Genomic DNA, 21,534 nt, shown 5'->3' with positions numbered 1-21,534 from the left:
TCTGCTTTTAGTAATAATGCAAAACTTAGCTTTTCCATGCACCAACTTTGGAAAATATCAAGAAAATTGGAGGTAGGCGCACACTATATATATATGTTTTACTCTATTTCATCTACAGAAGAGTTGTACTTACAACATAGCAGTGATCTACTAACAACTCAGAATGGCCCAAGTTGCTGTATTATTTAATTAAAAATTCAGTGCATTGTATTGGTAAGTTCCCCTACCATATAAAACACACACTACAAATCTCTTGGCACTATTACAGATATGTAGTATTTTTTAAACTCAAACACAATGGAATAAAAGCAAAAACAAATCAGGCAAGTGCCTAATTCTGCAAACCTAATATAGGTAAATCTTACAGTGAATCAACAGGAGTTTTCCCTGTGTCAGGACTACAGAACTGGACACAAAACAGATGCATGAGATCTGAACATGCTAATGGCTACTTAAAACAACATTTAAAAACATAAAATACATGTAAAAGAGAAAACACACAAAACAGAATTCAGGAAATGCTTTGGTTAAAATACATCAGAGAAAATGAATGGGACGAGACTCAGAAGAGCTGCTGTTAACAATTAACATTCAGGCAGTTCTGTCAAACTCAAGAACATTGCTCTGTATTTCCTTTGCTAGTTACAAATGAAAACAATGTATGGCTTATATATTTAATTTAAAAGGAGACTATATAACTATGTGGTGTTTCTCCAGAGACAAGTGCAATGTGCCTGATATTTATAAAATACCTTTATATTTCATATATAAATTGTAATTAAGATTTTTCACATCTGAACCCATTTAATGGGAAACCATTAAAATGTTATGTAAACAAAATCATTTCCACAAACTTGCTTTAATGTTTTGTTCAAATCATATAATTTTTCTTTAAAATATCTTGATACTGCTGTGTTGCCCTGGAAACCGGATCCTGATCCACATTTAGATTTTTTGAAGATCCATCAGTAGATCCTACAGGAGAGACTCTTACAGATCCAGTTTCAAGTTCAGCTGTGGCTAGAAAGAACAAGAAAAACAAATGACCATATATGTTCTGTGTTCTGTTGTGTGATAGTTTTACAATAGGCTTTGTCGTAAACCCACTGAATTTTTTCCATTGACAGCAGTGGGCATTGTATCAGGTCCAGAGACAGCAGATACACATTTTTAAATTAATACAAAGAAAACATTATGAAAATGACATAAAAGGGACATTCACAAAGGAAGAAACCATATTTTTTAATTATATAAGCAATACATTAGCCTTTTTGCTAATCAGTAAATAACCATTGGTATTTCAAGGGCTATTGAAAATAATAGGTCAAATCCACAGATGATGTAAGCACACTAAATTCCAGTGAAGACAACGGCATGACATTTGTTTATTCTAGTGATAAATTTGAATGAATATCAATTATATACAATAATACTGATTAAAATAAGTGTGAGAGGAGAAGTGTTTTTTAAAGTTTGTGAAAAATCTTAAAAGAGGATTTATTGTATTTGTGTTAATCCTATGTGTGTGTTATTTGGGAATTTCTGCAAAATTGACTTCAGATTAAGACTTTTTTGCTGGGGGAAATTACATAATCTGTACAGCACTTTGGTAAGTGGGCAGTGCTTGCAAAAAGAACTTTACTAAATTTGAAAATTAGTAGAAACAGCAATGGTGTATAACATAACAGCTTAATACTATTTTTGAATTATAACAAAACCATAAATACTGAGTAACATTCAGTTTTTGAGAAAAAATGTTAACATACTCTGACAAATTACCTTGGTCAAGTTCTTTAGTGATACTTTTTTCTAGTTCCGCCTGCATCTGAAATTAAATATTAACAATATTTTACATATAAGCAGTTTAGGGTAGTTACTGTCACAAAATATTGCTATATATTTAAAAACAACTACAGAGTGTAACTAAAAGAGAAACAAAAATCCTGAACAGAGATTTACTTTTGTTTTGGAGAAAATCTTGATTAGCTGAGTCTTCGTATTCTGATGGTTGAGTAATAGCAGCAGCATCGTAAAACAGTCTATACCTTCATAGACATCATAGAAATGTAGGGCTGGAAGGGACCTCAAGAGGTCATCAGGTCCAGGCTCCTGCACTGAGGCAGGACCAAATAAGCCAGACCATCCCAACTGACTAGACGGTTGCTAATTAACCTCTTCTGTTCCTATGAAGTATTTTTACAAACTATAATTAACTACTCTATAGCTCAGAGGAGTGTAGGACTTGTGGCTTTTACTCTCCTTCATGCACAAGCTGCTTAATAAACCATCCTTATTAGTTGTTGGCTTATTAATGTATTTAACTAACGATAAATGATTCATAATTTAGTAGTTAAAAACATACAAACACAATCAATTAGTAATGGAGGGCTAAATTCTATCTTCAGATATGTGAATAAAATCAAAATTAAATTTAAGGGTGGATATATGCATCTAATTCCGACGTGGGCAAACGTCTGGCTGGGGAGCCTAGTCCCCAGCCCCTCCCCTGCTACACCTCCCCCCCCCGCAGCCTCATCTCGCTACGTGGGCCGCACTCTGGCCTGCTGCTCCCACTGGGCAGCTTGGGGAGCGCAGCTGGCTCTGGCTGGGTATTGCGGCTGTGAGCTCCTGCTGCTGGTAAGGGAGCGGGGGGATTGGGTAAGGGAGCGAAGGGTCCTGGGGGGCAATCAGGGAGGAGGGGTCTGTTGGATGGGGCGGAGGTTCAGGAGGTGGTCAGGGGATAGGGAACAGGGAGGATTGGGAGTGGGAGTCCGGGGGAGCCTGTCGGGGCGGGGATGTGGACAGAGGTTGGGAGGGCAATCAGGACAGGGAGCAGGGGGCTGGATAAGGGGGTAGGATCCCGGGGGGGCAGTTTGAGGAAGGGGGGGTCCTGGGAGAGGGTGGTCAGGTGAGGAGGAGCAGAGGGTGGTTGGCTAGGTGTGGGAGTCCCGGGGGGGCTGTCAGGGGCGGGGGGTGTGGATAGGGGTTGGGGTGGTCAGGGGACAAAGAGCAGGGGGGTTGGATGGGTTGGAGGTTCTGAGGGGGGCAGTCAGCGGGCGGGAAGTGGGAGGGGTCAGATAGGGTGCGGGGGCCATGCTGTTTGGGGAGGCACAGCCTTCCCTACACGGCCCTCCATACAGTTGCGCAACCCTGATGTGGCCCTCAGGCCAAAAAGTTTGCCCACTCCGAACTAATTCTAAGTTTGGCCTGTTAAAAATATAAGGCCCAGTCCGCAACCCAATGAAGCTACTGTTGCAAGAATAAGTTTTGCAAGACTGAGTCCTTAAATTGTATATAAAAATAAAATCAGTATTTAATTTAGCTGCTATAAAAATGTACAATATTAGTTTACTGCAAGGCCCTCAGATCACACTGAGAACCTCCTCGCTATCTTTGTGGAAAGATGCAACGCTCAACTCTTTTTGTCATCCTTCTCCTAAGGATGGTGAACGATGGTTATGGGATTGGAGAACAAGCTCTGCACCTTTGTATAAAGTGGCTTAAATTGACTAAGGGGAATGAAAAAGTGTGTTCCTCTCTCAAGAGAATTAGTTACTGTCACTTTTACAGTTTTGATTGCAAGCTCTTCCTAAGCATTTTGTTTATTCATACCCATGGTACTGTGCATTGCTATTTATAACTTGTATTTCAGTAGTGTCCACAATAGACTTTCCATTAAGATAGTCAATGACCAGAAGAATTTAAAATCTAAAAAGACAAGACACAACAACAGCCAGCATATAAGGCGGCATAATTTTGAAATCTAAGGAGCTAGTATGCAGATATAACAGTGATGAGTACCTCATGAACAGTAATTTTACAAATGATGAGATTTACCCATTCAATATTCTGAGAAACAAATGGAAGAATGTAAATACCGGTTAATATCCTTTTTTTCCCCTTTACAAGGTTAATTTACTCACCAGTTCAGCATTTTGGGAAGAAGAAACTCCTTCAGTAAAGGAGTAAGACAGACACAATTGGGGAAAGAGTAAGAAGAGAAAGAACCCTCCAGAGAGCACAGAGTTTGACTGGTACTGAGTGGTAAGGCACTCTAAAGAGTGGAATATGCAGATAAGCTTTGGTCAGGTCTGCTGGAGGGATTGTAAAAAATAATGGAAGCTAGAAACCCATCCTGAATTTAATTCTTCTCTGTTGACCTGTTCAGCCTCTTGAGGTCTAAGATGGCTTGGACTCTTCCTGGTCTTTCCCTTACTATGAAGAGTATGGAATAGAACCCTGAAACCATTTGGTCTTGAGAGAGAGGCTCTACTACCCATAGCTCTGAGAGATGAGAGATCTACTTCAGGATGGTTTGCTGTGTCTTAAGGCTGGAGAACAGATAAAGATGTAGAAGAGCCTGGAGCACCAGAGATTATCAGTGTTGTATTCTAATGTTGACTGGAATCATGTGCCTAAGTGCCTTCCAGGAGTATTTCTGGGTGGAATCAGGTATAGTTGCAGCCATACCGACTGTTTGGATCGGAAACAAGGACTGAACATGTTCCCTGGTCAGGACTTGCCTGTGAGTTACTGGTTTAGTGTTTACCCTGGAATAAGAAAAGTCCCTTATCTGGTTGCCTGTGTTGTGGGTAGCAATGAAAGGAGCTTTTGTACAAGGACTGTAGTCCTTTTATCTTTTCTGGTGTAGAGAATAAATACTTCCACTTCCACCTTATCCCAGTGTCTAACTAAACAGGATTCCCAACTAAGAAGTTGAGGCACAGGGGGATTTGCTTTGAATAGTTTTGCACAGCCTTTTGCTGCCAGCTTCCTGGAGTCCATGGATCCATCTGCTACAAATGTAGTTGCTACCGATAGTTTCCTCAGTGTTGACTTGAACTTGTCATGGGCTTCTGGTGGTCAAGGCTTTTCAACTCACTGCACCAGGACATCATGGCTCTAGTGAAGAATATGCTTGTCAATGAGTGTCTATGGGTTTATCTACACAGCAATTAAAAACCTGCCAGGTGGGAGGGTCTCAGAGCTTGGACTGCAGCCTGAGCTAAGCCTTGTGAGCCTGAGTCAACTGGCACAGGCCAGCCTTGGGTGTCTAACTGCAGTATAGACAAACTCTATGGATCACTGAAGAAGTTTCAAAGTTCTATCTAAGGGTAGCTTCCTTCTTATCTGCAATGTCTTTTGGGAAGAAATAATTGTTGGTAAGATTAGCACAAATTTTTACATGGGGAATTTCTATTAATCAGCTTTAGGGAGAATAAAGATCTTTGGCTTTTAAGATCCTATGAAACTCCAGGGCTTGTTGACAGCTTTTTTTCTGTCTTTGGTTGGGAGTTCTTATCCTTTCCCAGGAAAGAGGAGTGGAGGACGAAAAAGGAGTCAGAAAACTATTAACACCAAGAAAAATGAAAAACTAAACTATAAAAAATACAAACTTAAATGATTAAGTACTGAACTCTAGACTGACAGGCAAAAAGAAAATGAAAGGGTCATCATATACAATATATACAGTACCGTAGCATGACACTAGTCCATACACAGTAAATGCATGACTGAAGGAATTTTCCAGGATTCAGTGGATTAGATAACTATAACGCAGTCCTCGTGAGAAACTCCAAGAGTGGATTTTACAAAAGAAAGACTAAGTTGGAAAACAATTTTTTACTTAAAAGATAAAAAATGATATCCACCAAGCCCTGCTGTTTAAAGACAGCCATGACTCAAACATAATAAATATGATTCTGTACATTCCATTCTTCAGTACTGATCAATGGTATCATATTAGATGTTGTCAGTGTTACATACAAATATATAAAACACAGCAGTACTGTCTTGCTAATTTAAATAATTATGCTATTCGCTTTTGTAAAGTGTAGCAAAAGTATAAACTGAGTTTTTAAATTCGCAGTATTATGACAATCTAGACAAAATTTGTTCTTAATTGAAATTAAAATTTCAATAATACAAACAGAAAAACGTGCCCAGTACAAAGAACTACATAATATTAAGCAATACTGACTACACACCTTGCCATGTATCTGGTTGCAGAGAAGAGAAGGAAGAAACAGACTTTTGATCAAGGAGCTGAAGAAGTAAGAACAAAAGCCAATAAGTTTATAGGTCTTGGAAGTCAGAAATGAAAAATGACCCGTAAATACATGAAGAAAATAAAATTACTTAGAATTTTTGAATACTATACTACAGGAGAGTGCAGATGGAAAAAGACTGGAAACAGAATTGAAATTTAGAGATAAAATAAGGAGATTCCCCCTATTTTCACAGATAAAAAGATGTGCTTTATAACTATATTGACTCATGCTTAGTGTGGTTGGCAATAGAGACCACTACTGTTTTCCAGGGTAAACTGTTAAAGTTTATTTTTATTAACTATGTTTTAAAATATTAATCTATTAGTTTTATGCATAGCCCTTTGTTTAATGTTTACTAAGGCCTCAGTCCTGCAAGGAACTCCACATGGGCAGATCTCCCATAAAGTAATCAGAGCTCCCCGAAAGATTGGGGCCTATTGGCTAGAACCTATCCTAGTGAACAGTGTGCAGGTATAGCACACCATACACAGATCTCCCTCTGCTCCTGCACAGTGCATACTCCTCACTTCCTCCTGGCTACAGAGAAGCTCTGCTGTTGGGGATCCAGAGAGTTAGGAGGAGTTGAGATGGGCTAGCAAGTTTAAACCTACCTCCCCCTCTAAAACTGTAGGTTATCTAAGTTACTACAGATGCAGTTTGCAGTGGATTTCCCAAATACTTATAGTTGGTGTTTCTTAAGAATAATGTTGTATTTTTAATATGAAAACTGTGTTATTTATCTGTAGTTTAGTATTTAAGGCCGACCAATGTGGGTCGTTAACGTGTACATATTTTTTTTGTTTCCTTTTCAAAAGGGGTTTATATGCAGCATTTACATTTTGAGGTTACTGATGAATATAGTATTTATTCTGGGTCAGAGTTAAGGTGGTTGTGATGTGATTAAATATGCTTTTAAAAATATTTGATATGAATAATGAGTTTATGTTTTTTATATGCCCAGCATCAGATTTATGAGGTTCTTAACTAATAATTTCTTTGGTTTTAAGTGCTTTGGTTTTTAGATGATTTGCCAGGTAACTGCCTTGTTATCTTTTCTTTTGTGTAGGTAAATGAAAAGACCATTTACATTTTTTTTATTTAGTAGGATGGACAAGATCACCAAATTATTAAATCAAAGGAGTGGCTAGCACTGAACAAACTAATAATAGCTTCTGCAGAATAATGTCTCATTCAATTGCATCTGGCAGTGTATTTCCATTCTGTATGTTGTTAAGATAGTCACGGATGCATGCACAGCATAGCCTACCTTTACTGAAAGTTGGTAAAAGGTGGCAAAAAGTTGACACACTAAGTGTCAATTTCAAGGCTGAAACCTAGGTATCTTCATTAAAGAATCAATGCCTAACACATTAGGAGACTCTTCTTCCCTGCCAAGTCACTGAATGTCTGTTATGCGTTAGTTGCTCCATCTTAAAAATGTGTTTAATAATACTATGCATGTACATAAAACACTTGTTCATCCATACATCTCAAAGCCTTTTACACATAGCTGAGTGAACATTATCATTAAGGCTATGTTTTAGTCATGGGTATTTTTAGTAAAGTCATGGACAGGTCATGGGCAGTAAACAAAAATTCATGGCCCGTGACTTGTCCATGACTTTTACTATATACCCCTGACTAAAACCTGGGGGGGCAGGTGACCCTGGGGGTGACGCAGGTGCACGCTGCAGGTATGCAGGGGGGCACAGTCTGGGGGGCAGGGGTTGGCAGGGCTGGGGCAGGTTCCTTACCTGGCTCCTGGGAAGCGGCAACCTCCAGCTCCACATGCTGCCTCCACTCCGCCCCAAGCCCTGGTTATGCAGCTCCCATTGGCTGGGAACCGTGGGCGGAGGCAGTACGTGAAATTAGGAGCTGAGGGAGGGGAGTTCCTGTCACCCTTCTGGGGAGCCTCCACCAGGTAAGCACCGCCCTGCACCCCAACCTCTAGCCCTGAGCCTCCCTACACCCAAACTCCTGCTTCTGCTGGGGGCGAGACTGCCCCAGCAGCAGCCAGTGCAACTGGCCCCGGGGCTGCCCAAGCTGCTCAAGCAGCTCTCGGTCCAGCCACATGGGCTGCTGCAGAAGTCACGGATGTCACGGAAAGTCACAGAGCCTGTGACTTTCCGTGACCTCCATGACAAACATGGAGCCTTAATCATCATCTCCAATTTACAGGTGACCTAAGCAAGCACTGTTGAAACAATGTGTATGAGAGGCATGCAACAATGTGTACTGTTTCTTTAAATCTGTGAAGGAACCTTGGAAAGTCAGAATTTGGGGGGGATTGTAGGAAGAAGCTCAATAGCAAAGAAGACAAACACAGGGTCGCTGGACAATTAGTCCAATTTTCCTTATTTAGTGTAAGAAGAAACCAACTATTTTACCACATCCCAAAGTCTCTTTCCACTTTTGAAAAATCACCCAAGGATGTTGACAAAAAATATTTTCTATTGCCACTCACTGCTGCCTCAAATCAGCTCCGCTGATAGAGAATTCGTATCTGATTTTCAAATAGCACCAATTTTTAAAACATTTTATCATTCTTGTTGTTGAATGCTATTTCTTGCATAAACCAATGTCAAAATCTACTTAAGTTTCAATTTTTGTGAGGTAATGTAGAAAAATACAAAGAAAAACACTTTTCGAAAGTTTCAGAAAGGTATTGTTAAGACATTTTAAAGATCTCGAGATTAAAACAATTAAAACAGTCAGAAAATGTTCTAGCTGAAAATGGAACTTAATCTTAAAAATCTCTAAGCATGGAAAATTCTCTTCTTTGCATTAGAAAAGGGATAAAAATCAATTAGAATGGGACTGTGGTTGTAATCTCTAAACTATTAAGAGGCTATCACTTCAAAATAATAATGAACACTTGTGGAGCTTAGACTGGAATTCTGCTTGGCTACAGAAACACAGGATCTCTACCACTTGAGCTAAGGAAAATATCAGTTTACTGCCATTTAGAGAAATATCATTATGTTTTAAGCTGCAATCAGAAAAAAAATGCAACATGCTTTACTCCATGGGACAGTGCCCAGGTCTGTTCCCTCTTTAGTCTACATGAAAGAACTCATACTGATAGTAGTAAAAGGATGATTGGGCCCATAATGCTTCACATGGGCGGGCAGGTGAACCTCTGCTTTGGAGAGGCTAGTCTGCTGGTGGCGCCCCCTTCCACCTGAGGCCCCATCCCCTCTGCATGCTGTAGCTCCAACCTCCCCCCGCGACTGGAGGAGTCCTGTGGCCTGTCCACCCCAGCCATGCCAGGCCACCCACCCCCCTGAGTGCCAGTCAAGCCCCCGCCATGCTGGACCAAGCCCCCACCCTCCTGGACAGGCCGAACACTGGGCTGAGCCACCCCCCGGATGGGATGGGCCCAAGTCGGGATGCCAGGCCAAGAGGCCAGCTACGACCCCACTGAGCGCTGGGCTGGCCCCAGCCACACCAGCCGGGCCGAGCTGCTCTCCCTGCCCACCATGCCCAACCAAGTGAGCTGCCTCACTCCTCCACCAGACCCTCCCCCCCGCTGGCTCACCCTGTTCCCTCCTCACTCTCCCACCCCTGAGGAGAAGGGACATGGTAAGTAGCAGCATGCAGGCAGTGGCAGAAGGTGGGGGCCACCGTAGCCCAGGTGTCCAGCAGCAGGTTGGTGGCAGCTACGCCAAGGAAGGCTTAGAATTCCCTGGTCTATTATACCTGCTCCCCATGATGCTCCACAATAAAAATTGTTAAGAACTTTGCCTTATCTCCAAACATAGGTAGTATATGACTTTTCACAGAGATTTATCCACTGGGAAAGTTTGAAGAGATAATAAGTGGTTTTTGATGTAGAGGGAGAAAAATGTTTTTGTTCTCTGTTAATCTGTAAATCAAGATTTCTGAATTACTTCAGACTGACTGTTGAAAATGCAAAACAAAACGGCTTCAAATAAGGCAGAGAATCTGAGAACTTGTGTCTCGTTTATTGTACACCAACCATTCTTTGTAGTGAATAAGGCAGGAGTCAGGCAGAAGAGAAGGTTACTCACCTTGTGCAGTAACTGAAGTTATTTGAGATCTATGTCCCTGTGGGTGCTCCACTTCAGGTGTCAGTGCATCACAGCTGTTGATTGGAGATTTTTGGTAGCAGTGTCTGGGCGGGGTCCGCATACACAGTAGCAGTCTCACGGTGCTGCTGGTGCCTGACCCCTTCAGTTCCTTCTCTACTGTGGAGTGTTTACCTTGTACTCCAAAATAGAGCGGGGAGGATGGCTAGTGGAACACCCACAGAGACACACATATCGAAGAACTTCAGTTACTATACAAGGTGAGTAAACTTCTCTTCGAGTGCTGTCCCTGTGGGTGCTCCACTTCAGGTAAATGTAGAACAGTGCCCTAATGAGGATGGAAAGGGCTTTGGAGTTGAATTCGTTGCTGAAGCTAGTACTGTGAGACCTAGTCTTGTGTCTGAACTTGAACTGAGAGTAACTGTGTAGTGGTTCATGAATGTGCCTTCAGAGGCCCAGGTGGCTGCCCTGCAGATGTCTAGAATGGGCACATTGTGTAGGAATGCTATGGAGGTAGATAAAGCTCTTGTTGAGTGGGTTCTGATGCCTGGTGGGGCTTGAGTGTTGTGTAGTGAATAGCACATATGGATACAGCTGGATATCCATTTAGATATTCTTTGCATAGATATGGCAGAGCCCTTCAATCGTTCTCCTATTGACATAAAAAGTCAAGGTGATTTTCGGAAGGGCTTCATTCTGTCCAGATAAAATGCTAAGGCATGGTGCACATCCAGTGTGTGCAGGACCACTTCTTGAGTGTTAATGTGTGGATTTGGATGAAATGTAAGTAAGTGAATTGGTTGACGGAGGTGGAACAAGGAAGACATTTTGGGCATAAACTTAGGATGTGTTCTTTATCCCTGAAGAATATTGTGTATGGGGGTGAGCCACGAGAGCCCCTATCTCGCTGACTCTTCGCACTGATGTAATGGCAACTGAAATGCCACTTTCATAGATAGTAATGAGCATATGGCTAAAGGTCTGAATGGGGTCTGGTTAGACTTCTGAGCACCAGATTTAAGTCTCAGGCTGGTGTGGGTGCTAGGATGTTCGGGTACATGTTCTGTATGCCCATTAAAAATTGCTTTGTAATCAGGTGAGCGAATATCAAAGTCCCATTTACCTGTTGATGGAAGGCTATGATGGCAGCGAGATGAACTCTAAGCGAGCTTGTAGCAAGCTCACCTAAACATCAGACACATAATGAGTGGCCATGAGAAACTGGTGTTGTGTCCTTACATGAAGTACATCTTTAAAAGCCTGGGGAGCCAGGCATATTTATGGCATCCATTTTTTGTGGAAAAAAAAAAGGAGGATGAGAAAACAAACTTTTTTTAAAAATGGCTATCTAACTAAGGTTAGCTAATGCTAACTATAACTATACTAATTAAAGTAACAAAGGTAATAACTAGGCTATCTAATTTTACTGAAGGTTTTTAGTGACACCACTAACGGGCTCTGTCTCAAGCCGAGGATGGGGGCTGAGAAGGAACTGAAGGGGTCAGGGTGTGCGCATGCTAGATGAGGCACCAGCGGTGCCACGAGACTTTTATGGCACACGCACACCCCGACCAGACACTGCTACCGAAGATCTCCGATCAGTGGCGCCGGGACATACCAAACACCTGCAGTGGAGCACCCACAGAAACAGCACTCGAAGAAAACCTAATAGTATGGGGGCCTAATTCCAGCCTAGTTTTGCCACAGACTTCAATGGAAGCAAGATCAAGTTCTGTAGTATTATATACACAGTAACAAACATATGCAGCCTTTTCTTTGGTATTTCTGACTTGAATCCTTTACTCTGAAACTTTAATCTCTTATCATTTTTTATATGGAATAGATCTCTTGTACTTATACTTCTTCAGAAATGGGTGCAGAAGAAGCTGTCTTCCAATATGATGATGAAATACTGTGCTATGAATAGATACCCTCAGTCTGCACAGCTATGTGAAATACATATTTTATTCAACTATTCTCCAGTAATGACTGAACTTATTGCTGAGAGTTCTGTTTATTTTTCTGAAGCATGTTTGAAAGAAGAAACTAAGAGGTATAACCCTTTGGAAACAAATCAACTATTCAGTGATCTGGGATGATTATTGTTGACATTAAAGTGGGTCAGAGTTGTTCCCTAACCAGTGAACAGATGAAAAGAATATGGTTAAAAGTTCTGCAGCTTAATGAAAACACTAATGTAAAAAAAGACTGACAGACATTGAAAGTATAAGCTCCTGAGATCAAACTCCTGTTTTGTTAGAATACATGGCAGCTGGAAATCCAACGAAGAGGATCTACCTTAAAGGAGCTGAGTAAAATGGGAAAAGCTGGGAGGCAGCATCACTACAGAGGAGGATCAGCGTATCAAAATGGAAGAACTGGATGACCTGGAGGACTAGAATAATAGAAATGGGATGAGATTTAGTAGTACAAAACTGCATGGTCGTGCACTTAGGGACAAATAACAAGAACTTATCCTATAAACTAGGGACTCATTAGCTGGAAGTGACAAAGGAGGAGAAAGACTAGGGTCTATTAGTGAATCACTGGATGCCTGTGACCCACCAATGTAATGTGCTATAAAAAAGGCAAATGTGATTCTAGGATATATTGGGGAAAATATTTCCAATAGAGACAGGGATGTATTAATATCATTGTACAAGGCACTGGTAAGACCTCATCTAGAATAATGTGTACAATTCTGGTCGCCTATGTTCAAGAAAGATTAATTTAAATTGGAATAGGTGCAGAGAAGGGCTACTGAGATGATCAGGGAATGGACAGCCTATTTTATAAGAAGAGAGTAAAAAAGCATGGCTTGTTTAGCCTAACAAAAAAAAAAAGGCTGAGAGGGAATCTAACTGCTCTCTATAAGTATATCAGAGGAGCAAACACCAGGGAGACAGAAGAGCTATATAAGCTAAAGGACCATGTTGGCAAAAGAACAAATGGGTATAACTGGCAATGAATAAATCTGGGCTAGAAATTAGAGGAAGGTTTCTAACAGTCAGAAGAGGAGTGAGGTTCTAGAACAGCCTTCTTATGTGTTCTTATGGGAAGAGGGGAATGGTAAATTACGCATGAATCTAATAGTAGTTCTACTTACTTCATCTAGGAAAGGAAATCATCTCTATTAGAATAAAAAGATAATCCTGCCCTAAAAGGTAAATTTAAGATTTTACTATGGATATGTAGTATATAAAAGTGTGTGTGAACTATCTACAAATATTTGTAGGATGTAATCAATAAACAAGGCTAGAGAGCAACTCTTTAGGATGGTAAAAGGGAATTTAATTTGGAGTTATAGGATGAAATTAGGAGAGGGAAATTTAGGCTGAATAACTGGAAGACTTTCCTGACAGTAAGACTCTTTCTGATACTCACCTCAAAGCTTTTTCCTTATATGATTATTGAATTTTTTTTTTCAAAAACATTTGAGATATTTCAAAAGTAAACCACATAAAAGCACTTGCAAATATATAGTGAAGAACAATCCTGCATTGCCAGCTAGATACAAAAAGTGACCTAAGAAGTAGGCATTTATCTTTTATTTTAAAGAAAAAATCCAAAATTAAGAATGAGAACATTTAGAAAACGTTTGAAATTATTAACCCAACAGAGGAATTAGTTACATTCATGCAACTCTAAGAGATGCCTGGAAAATACCAAACTCTTTTTAAAACTTAAAGGAAAGAATTGTTTAGATAATTTTCCTGTAATTAATGTGGTGTAAGGGCTCCAATCAAAGATGCTGAAACATGATTGCCACACAGTTCTAGAACTGGTCTACTGTACTACTAATTAAACGTTAGACCTGGATTTAGCACCTGAAAATGAAAGGGACTGAATGTGACAGATTCTTTGGTTCTTTAAACAAATAGATGGTGTGGCTGAAGTAGAATGAAGAGAGATATTCAGGTATGTAAAGTGCCTATCACAAAAGTAACCAAGGGTATGTCTACACTACGGGATTATTCCGATTTTACATAAACCGGTTTTGTAAAACAGACTGAATAAAGTCGAGTGCACGCGGCCACACTAAGCACATTAATTCGGTTGTGTGCGTCCATGTACAGAGGCTAGTGTCGATTTCTGGAGCGTTGCACTGTGGGTAGCTATCCCATAGTTCCCACAGTCTCCCCTGCCCGTTGGAATTCTGGGTTGAGATCCCAATGCATGATGGTGCAAAAATAGTGTCGCAGGTGATTCTGGGTAAATGTCGTCACTCATTCCTTCCTCCGTGAAAGCAACGGCAGACAATCATTTCACGCCCTTTTTTGCTGGATTGCCCTGGCAGACGCCATAGCATGGCAACCATGGAGCCCGTTTTGCCTTTTGTCACTGTCACCGTATGTATACTGGATGCCGCTGACAGAGGCGGTACTGCAGTGCTACACAGCAGCATTCATTTGCCTTTGCAAGATAACAGAGACGGTTATCAGTTGTTCTGTACCGTCTGCCATGCCACTGTAATTTGGCGATGAGATGACGGTTATCAGTCGTTCTGTACTGTCTGCTGCTGTCATGGGAGATCCTGGCTGGGGTCGGCCGGGGGCGCAAAGACAAAAATGGGAATGACTCCCTGGGTCATTTCCTCCTTTATGTTGTATCTAAAAATAGAGTCAGTCATGCCTAGAACATGGGGCAAGTGTGCTAGAGAACCAGTGTACCGAAGAGCACAGCTGCTCCGTGTCAGATCCCGCAGAAATGATGAGCTGCAAGCCATTCTAGGGGGTGCCCCTGCAACAATCCCATCTGTTGCTTCCCTGCTCCCCCAACCCTCCTGGGCTACCGTTGCAGTGTCCCCCCCATTTGTCTGATGAAGTAATAAAGAATGCAAGAATAAGAAACACTGACTTGTTAATGAGATAAAATGAGGGGGAGGCAGCCTCCAGCTGCTATGATAGTCCAGGCAGGACATTAAACGGTGCTAGGGAGAGGAGCCCAGCATCCCGCTGCTATGATAGTCCAGGCAGTATAGAATCTTTTCTTTAGACATGAAAGGGGGGGGCTGATGGAGCTCAGCCCCCAGTCGCTATGATGAAGACGGTTACCAGCCGTTCTGTATCATCTACTGGGAATGACCGGGAGTGATTCCTATTTTTACCCAGGTGCCCCTGGCCAACCTCACGTGAGGCCAGCCAGGAGCCTCACGGGCTGATTATGACAATGGATAGCAGTCATATTGTACCGTTTGCCACCGGGGAGGGGAGAGGGTGCTGCTGTTCAGTGCCGCAGCATCGCGTCTACCAGCAGCATGCAGTAGACATAGGGTGACATATAAAAAAGTCAAGAAACGATTTTTTCCCCTTTTCTTTCACGGGGGGGTAGGGGGGGGGTCGTAAATTGACGAGCTATGCCCTGAACCACCTCGGACAATGTGTTTGACCCTACAGGCATTTGGAGCTCAGCCAATAATGCAAATGCTTTTCGGAGACTGCGGGGACTGTGGGATAGCTGGAGTCCTCAGTACCCCCTCCCTCCCTCCATGAGCATCCGTTTGATTCTTTGGCTTTCCGTTACGCTTGTCACGCAGCACTATGCTGAGTCCCTGCTGTGGCCTCTGTCTGGAGATTTTTTCAAATGCTTTGGCATTTCGTCTTCTGGAACAGAGCTCTGATAGAACAGATTTGCCTCCCCATACAGTGATCAGATCCAGTATCTCCATGCTGGAGCTCTTTTTGGATTTGGGACTGCATTGCCACCCGTGCTGATCAGAGCTCCACGCTGGGCAAACAGGAAATGAAATTCAAAAGTTTGCGGGGCTTTTCCTGTCTACCTGGCCAGTGCATCCGAGTTCAGATTGCTGTCCAGAGCAGTCACAATGGTGCACTGTGGGATACCGCTTGGAGGCCAATACCATCGATTTGCAGCCACACTAACCCTAATCCGATATGGTAATACCGATTTCAGCACTACTCCTCTCGTCGGGGAGGAGTACAGAAGCCGGTTTAAAGAGCCCTTTATATTGATATAAAGGGCCTTGTTGTGTGGACGGGTGCAGCGTTAAATCAGTTTAATGCTGCTAAAATCGGTTTAAACGCGTAGTGTAAACCAGGCCCAAGTGCCATGCAATAATTAAGCAGCACTGAGAATGCTCAGAAAAGGCTACAATCTGACATTTTTAGGAAGGCTGGCAATCGATGAATCTTATTGAAAAGGATTACCCATTAGAAAATGCTTTGGGAAGAAATCTCATGAACAGTTAAAATGCTGTGAATCTTCAAGACCTTTGCCATTTTGTGAAACACATACTGAAAGGACGTTAATCCTCAAAGAAGTTTGTATAAGGGATCTTCAAAACATGTTCCTTCTTGCCAAAAACTTTCCACCTAAAATCAGAGCGCATGCGATGACAAAAGCGTTAGTACTGTATTATCATTTGTTCAGATAGGTCTGGAACATCATTCTTAATAGATAAAATTAATGGTACAAAGAAAGCCAATGACTGATATGTTTCTAGTCAATATTTTATATTTCAGAATGCATGAACAAAAATACTCCAAAATATAGGTTAAGTCGATGAATCTGCCAGAAGTGATCATCTGCCAGAGTCAAAATTGGAGCTTGAAAGGAATAAATTTAAGTCCAGTGCAGAGGCTCAGATTGGTTTGTATTTAATCTCTGAGGGTTGGACAGCTTTCTGTGAAATAAAGGAGGCTTAATTACATTGGTACCAATGAGGTCCCTGAAGGGATCAACAGGGTTCCATGAGGGCATACCTCAGTGCTGTAATTGGCATCATGGCTAGTGCTAGCACCTTTTTCTGTGCCCATCTGGCTTACTTAGTGCCATTCCCTTGGAAAAGAACGGAAGTGCCCTGCCCTTGACGGAATAATTTGTGTTTTCTGTGAGGCAGTGCCTCTATGCTTGCAGCCATGTCTAATCTCTCCTTGGCCCTTCCTTTCAGTGTCATCCTGGAGTTGGGACACTGGTGCTGGCTCTGATGAAGTCATTGTTGGTGCTGGAGGAGCTTGTGCTAAGGCCAGTGCCAAGTCTATTGATGATGATACAGAATTGGCAGTGGTGCCAAAATGTACTGGGCAATCGGCATCATTGTCACCGGTGTCTGTTTCAACAGTTTTATTCCCAGCAACAAGATCAATGTGAGAAGAGGGAGTTTATTTAAGACAGAGTTTGCCCTCCCTTTTTTGAAAACAAGTTCTTGAAGATGGAGAATCTGAAACAGGATGTTTTCTTAGAGGCCAAATCCAAGCAATAATGTGGTGAGTGTGCCAAGTAGCGGCATTTGTCTGGACACATGGAGATGTCTGTGAGGTAAACTGTGGTAGCAATAAAAAGACGAGGAGTACTTGTGGTACCTTAAAGACTAACAAATTTATTTGGGCATAAGCTTTTGTGGGCTAAAACCCACTTCATCGGATGCATGCAGTGGAAAATACAGTAGGAAGATACATATATACACAGAGAACATGAAAACATAGGTGGTGCCATACCAACCCTAACGAGACTAATCAATTAAGGTGGGCTATTAGCAGGAGAAAAAAACTGCTACCACTCTAAAACTTGTGGTAGCAGTCTCAGCTTGGATCAAGTAAGCTTTGACAAAGCCTTTGGGCCCGCAGGATCACAGAAACGAGGAATATAATCTGACAGCCATATAGACAGCATTCTTTTGGTAACAACACCCAGCGCAAACTGAGTACCCCCTCAAGAAGTGGTCTTCTCCCAGAAACTCAAGAAAACTGGTGTGCTGGTCCTTTACAGAAACTTTATTACCACATGCACATACTGTTTAATAGTAGATATTTTATCTGGATCTGATATGAGATTAGTCAACTTTAAATCAGGAAACTGATTGGAACTAACCAATTTAAAACAGTATTAACACTACTTAAGGTTTTAAAAACTAAGGTTTTGAAACTACAGCTAATCTACAAACTGACCTGATATAATTAACCATACTGCAGTACAACTGAAGCAAGGAATCATTTTGAAAACTACTGACTATAGTGGAAGCAGCCCTGGGTCCCGAGTATATAGTAAGAAACAGATCAGTGAATTGCTCTTCTTGTATTCTTGATGATTTTGGGGCTTGTAGCCCAAGAATGGAGATCTGTCAAGACAATTCTTGGCAGAGAAATTATTATGTCTGTTGAGCTTATTAACTTCCTACTGTTAACAGTATTCTCAGATCTCAGTACCCACTAAAAGGGAAAATAATAGAAACTTATTATTGATTTGTCACATGGCCTCATTTCAGGCAGTAATGAGTTAGTTAATTTTTATAATTCATTTCATTCAATTCTTTTAAAATAAGTTATGACCAAAGCATTTAAATACACTATTATAAAAACCCTTAAGGTACGGAGAGATTAAAGTATACCAGCAGTGAGAAGCTCACCAATTCTGTTGGCTGTTGTCAAAGATCTCCTCATCTGCTGCTTTGAGACTGTATTATCTGGTGGTGATGTGATGCACCAGAAGGTAGGACAAGGAATTAATGTCCTCATGCGAGTCAAAGCAAGAAAGAAAGTAGGTATATTCTGAGCACACATTCACATGTATGCACTGTCCAGAGCAGTGTAGAGGTATATCCCTGGTGCTCCCCTTTTCTGTAACTTATATATACACACACTACAAAATGTAGTAAGACATAAAAAAATCACTAACCTAAAAGTTGCCTGTGTCTTCTTTTCCTGCTTACATTTCTTTATTCTGATTTTCTCTACTTCCATTTCCACTTTCTTTCCCTTCTCTGTCTCTCTTTTTCTGCTTCTTTAAAAAAACACAACTCTTATCCCTTTTTGTTTAAACTGCAACAGCATTCTCTCTTTTATCTCGATAGAACTGATTCCTCCCTTCCCTTTGTTCTTCCTGTTATTTTCTCTGTTCCATTTTCTCCCCGCTGCTCTTCAGTCCCTCCACTATTCCTATCCCAACTCCTATTCTTCCTTGTACAGCTGCTTCCTCCCCTTTGCCCTTCAACTTTTGTGTCTCCTACTTCTAATCTTTGCCTTCCTAAATCCTGTTTACATCCCGTTTCTTACTTCCTTCTTTCTGGATCTTGCCTATCCCCTGCTGCTTGCCTTTTTTGCTGTGGGTTAGTTCTTCAATAGTTAACATGTCCCCTATTCTGCCCTAAATATATGCTGGTAATTATCAAGAGAACATTGTCTTCTTTAGATTTGCCACTGCTATTCATTAATTCATATTGGTTTGTCCTGAAGCCATTTTCTCAGGTTCAACTAAGCAGACACATTTTTAACAGGATGTTGATTAAATGGATTCTGCTGTAGAACTAAAATGAAAAACTTGTCACTGAAGTGAAAAAAAATATTTCTCAGCTCCTACCAATGGTGGAGTGAATGGGGCAGGGGGGGCGAAGAAAGTAAGACTGAGCTGAAAGAAAAGTCTTCTTCACAGAAGGGAACTGAGAGGTATTTGTGAAGAATCACGTACTCAAGTGATCTAAATATAGTTTGGTGGTTCCTGAGCCTCATAGTAGGAGGCCAATGCATTCTTCATAAAAGAGTGAAGATCATGCATTGAAGATGTGATTCCTGTTAGGGTAAATGCTGAGCAGTTCAAGAAATTTGTGAACCCATTTAATGAAGAAAAGAGAGTTAACTTTTCCATAACTGGTGTTCTTCAAGATGTGTTGCTCATGTCCATTCCATATTAGGTGTGTGTGCTTACCACATGCTTACCACTAGTGCCAGAAGTTTTTCCCTCAGCAGTATCCATAGGGGACTGGCTCTAGTGGCCTCTGGAGTGGCACCCGCATGGCACGGTATAAGGAGCACCGCCGGCTCCCTGCACACTCAGTTCTTTCTTGCTGGAAAGCTGACAGTGGGGAAAGATGGCGAGATGTGGAATGGACACGAGGAACATCTTGAAGAACACCAGTTAGAGAAAAGGTAATTGTCTTTTCTTCCTTAAGTGCTTGCTCATGTCCATTCCATATTAGGTGACTCTAAAGCAGTACCCCTGGAGGTGGGTAAGAGTTCATGGACATGTCGATTGCAGCATAGCTCTGCCAAATCCAGCATCATATCTGGCCTGCTAAGTGATGGCATAAGAAGCTGTGAACATGTGGACAGAGGACCATGTTGCAGCTCTACAGATGCCCTGGATAGGAAGGCCATCGAAGATGCCTGTGCTCTCGTCAAGTGGGCTCTGACAATCGGCAGCGGCGGAACCTCCACCAGGTCATAACAGGTCCTTATGGACGAGGTAATCCAACTGGAAATCCTGTGGGAGGACATGGGAAGGCCTTTCATTCTATCCACTGTAGTGATGAAGAGCAGAGCTGATTTACGGAAAGGCTTGGTACATTCTAAATAAAAAGCCAACGCCCTTCAGACGTCCAGCATGTGAAGACACCTCTCTTCACTGGTCTTGTGTAGTTTGGGACAGAACACCAGAGGGAAGATGTCCTGGTTCATATGGATACCACCTGCGTCAGGAAGGCCTGGTGGGGCTGCAGCTGAGCCTTGTCTTCTGAAGTCAAGGCTTTAATTTCAGAGACCCATCTCACCGACATCACTAGGAATGCGACCATCCACGACAGGTTGAAAAAGGAGCAAGAGCCCAGTGGCTCAAAGGGCATGCTAGTGAGCCTAGAGAGGACCAAGTTAAGATCCCACTGCGGGACAGGAGCCCACATCTGTGGGAAGAGCCTCTCGAACCCTCTCAAAAATCAGACCATCATGACATGAGAAAACTGTCTGTCTTTGGATCAGTGGGTGAAAAGCAAAGAGGCCCTGAGAACTGTAATGGAAGAGTGTGCCAGGCCCTGGTTCCTCAAACGGAGCAGGTAGTCCACGACAGTCTGTATGAAAGAATACGAGGGAGAGATGCTACATTTGGATGCCCAGTGGGAAAACTTCCTCCACTTGGCCAGGTAAGTCAGTCTGGTTGAGGGCTTCCTACTCCCCAGAAGGACCTGTTGGACAATTTCCGAACAGGTCCGTTCCTCTGGGTTCTGCCACAGTATCCATGCCAAGAAGTGGAGGGACTTGAGGTTGGGGTATAGGAGCCAACCATGGTCCTGTGACAGCAGGTCCAGGCAGTTGGGCAGGGGCCAGGGTGGCGCTGTGACAAGTTCATGAGCATGCTGAACCAATGCTCGTGAGGCCACGCTAGGATGATCATGACAACCTGCACTTTGTCTCTCTTGATCTTTGCCAGGATCCTGCTGATGAGTGGAATCGGAGGGAAGGCATACAGCAGGCTCCCTGATCACAACGGGAGGAAGGCATTGGAGAGGGAGCTCTTGCTCAGACCTTGCCGAGAACAAAACCGGGGGCATTTTCTGTTCTGTCTGGTACTGAACAGGTCCACTTGGGGAATTCCTCACCTTTGGAAGATCATGCAGGCTATCTCTGGATGGAGCGACCCCTCGTGGTGAGAGAAGTCCCTGCTGAGCGGGTCCACCAGCATATTCTTGACACTGTGAACGTGACAAGCTT

General features: G+C 42.2%; 1 protein-coding gene across 10 annotated transcripts in view; it reads right to left on the bottom strand.

Moving 5' to 3' along the window:
* Positions 1-764: 764 nt before the first annotated feature.
* The window catches only part of ANKRD7 (ankyrin repeat domain 7), a 195,886-nt gene continuing 175,116 nt past the window's right edge, over positions 765-21,534 (bottom strand). For 9 of the 10 annotated variants that reach the window (XM_050935977.1, XM_050935978.1, XM_050935979.1 and 6 more), the window contains 2 exons: positions 1,780-1,825; positions 765-1,020 (listed from right to left, as the gene is read on the bottom strand). In XM_050935977.1, coding sequence (XP_050791934.1) covers positions 872-1,020; positions 1,780-1,825 — 195 coding nt within the window. In that variant the 3' untranslated portion in view covers positions 765-871. Of the gene's footprint in view, positions 1,021-1,779; positions 1,826-5,987; positions 6,046-21,534 lie in introns of all 10 variants that reach the window. The other variant, XM_050935983.1, reaches the window with a different exon arrangement.

The sequence above is a fragment of the Gopherus flavomarginatus genome, chromosome 1 (assembly GCF_025201925.1).
Source record: "Gopherus flavomarginatus isolate rGopFla2 chromosome 1, rGopFla2.mat.asm, whole genome shotgun sequence".
Classification (NCBI taxonomy): domain Eukaryota; kingdom Metazoa; phylum Chordata; order Testudines; family Testudinidae; genus Gopherus; species Gopherus flavomarginatus.
Note: the sequence above shows the minus strand (reverse complement) of the source record. Positions and strands in the feature narration are given on the sequence as shown.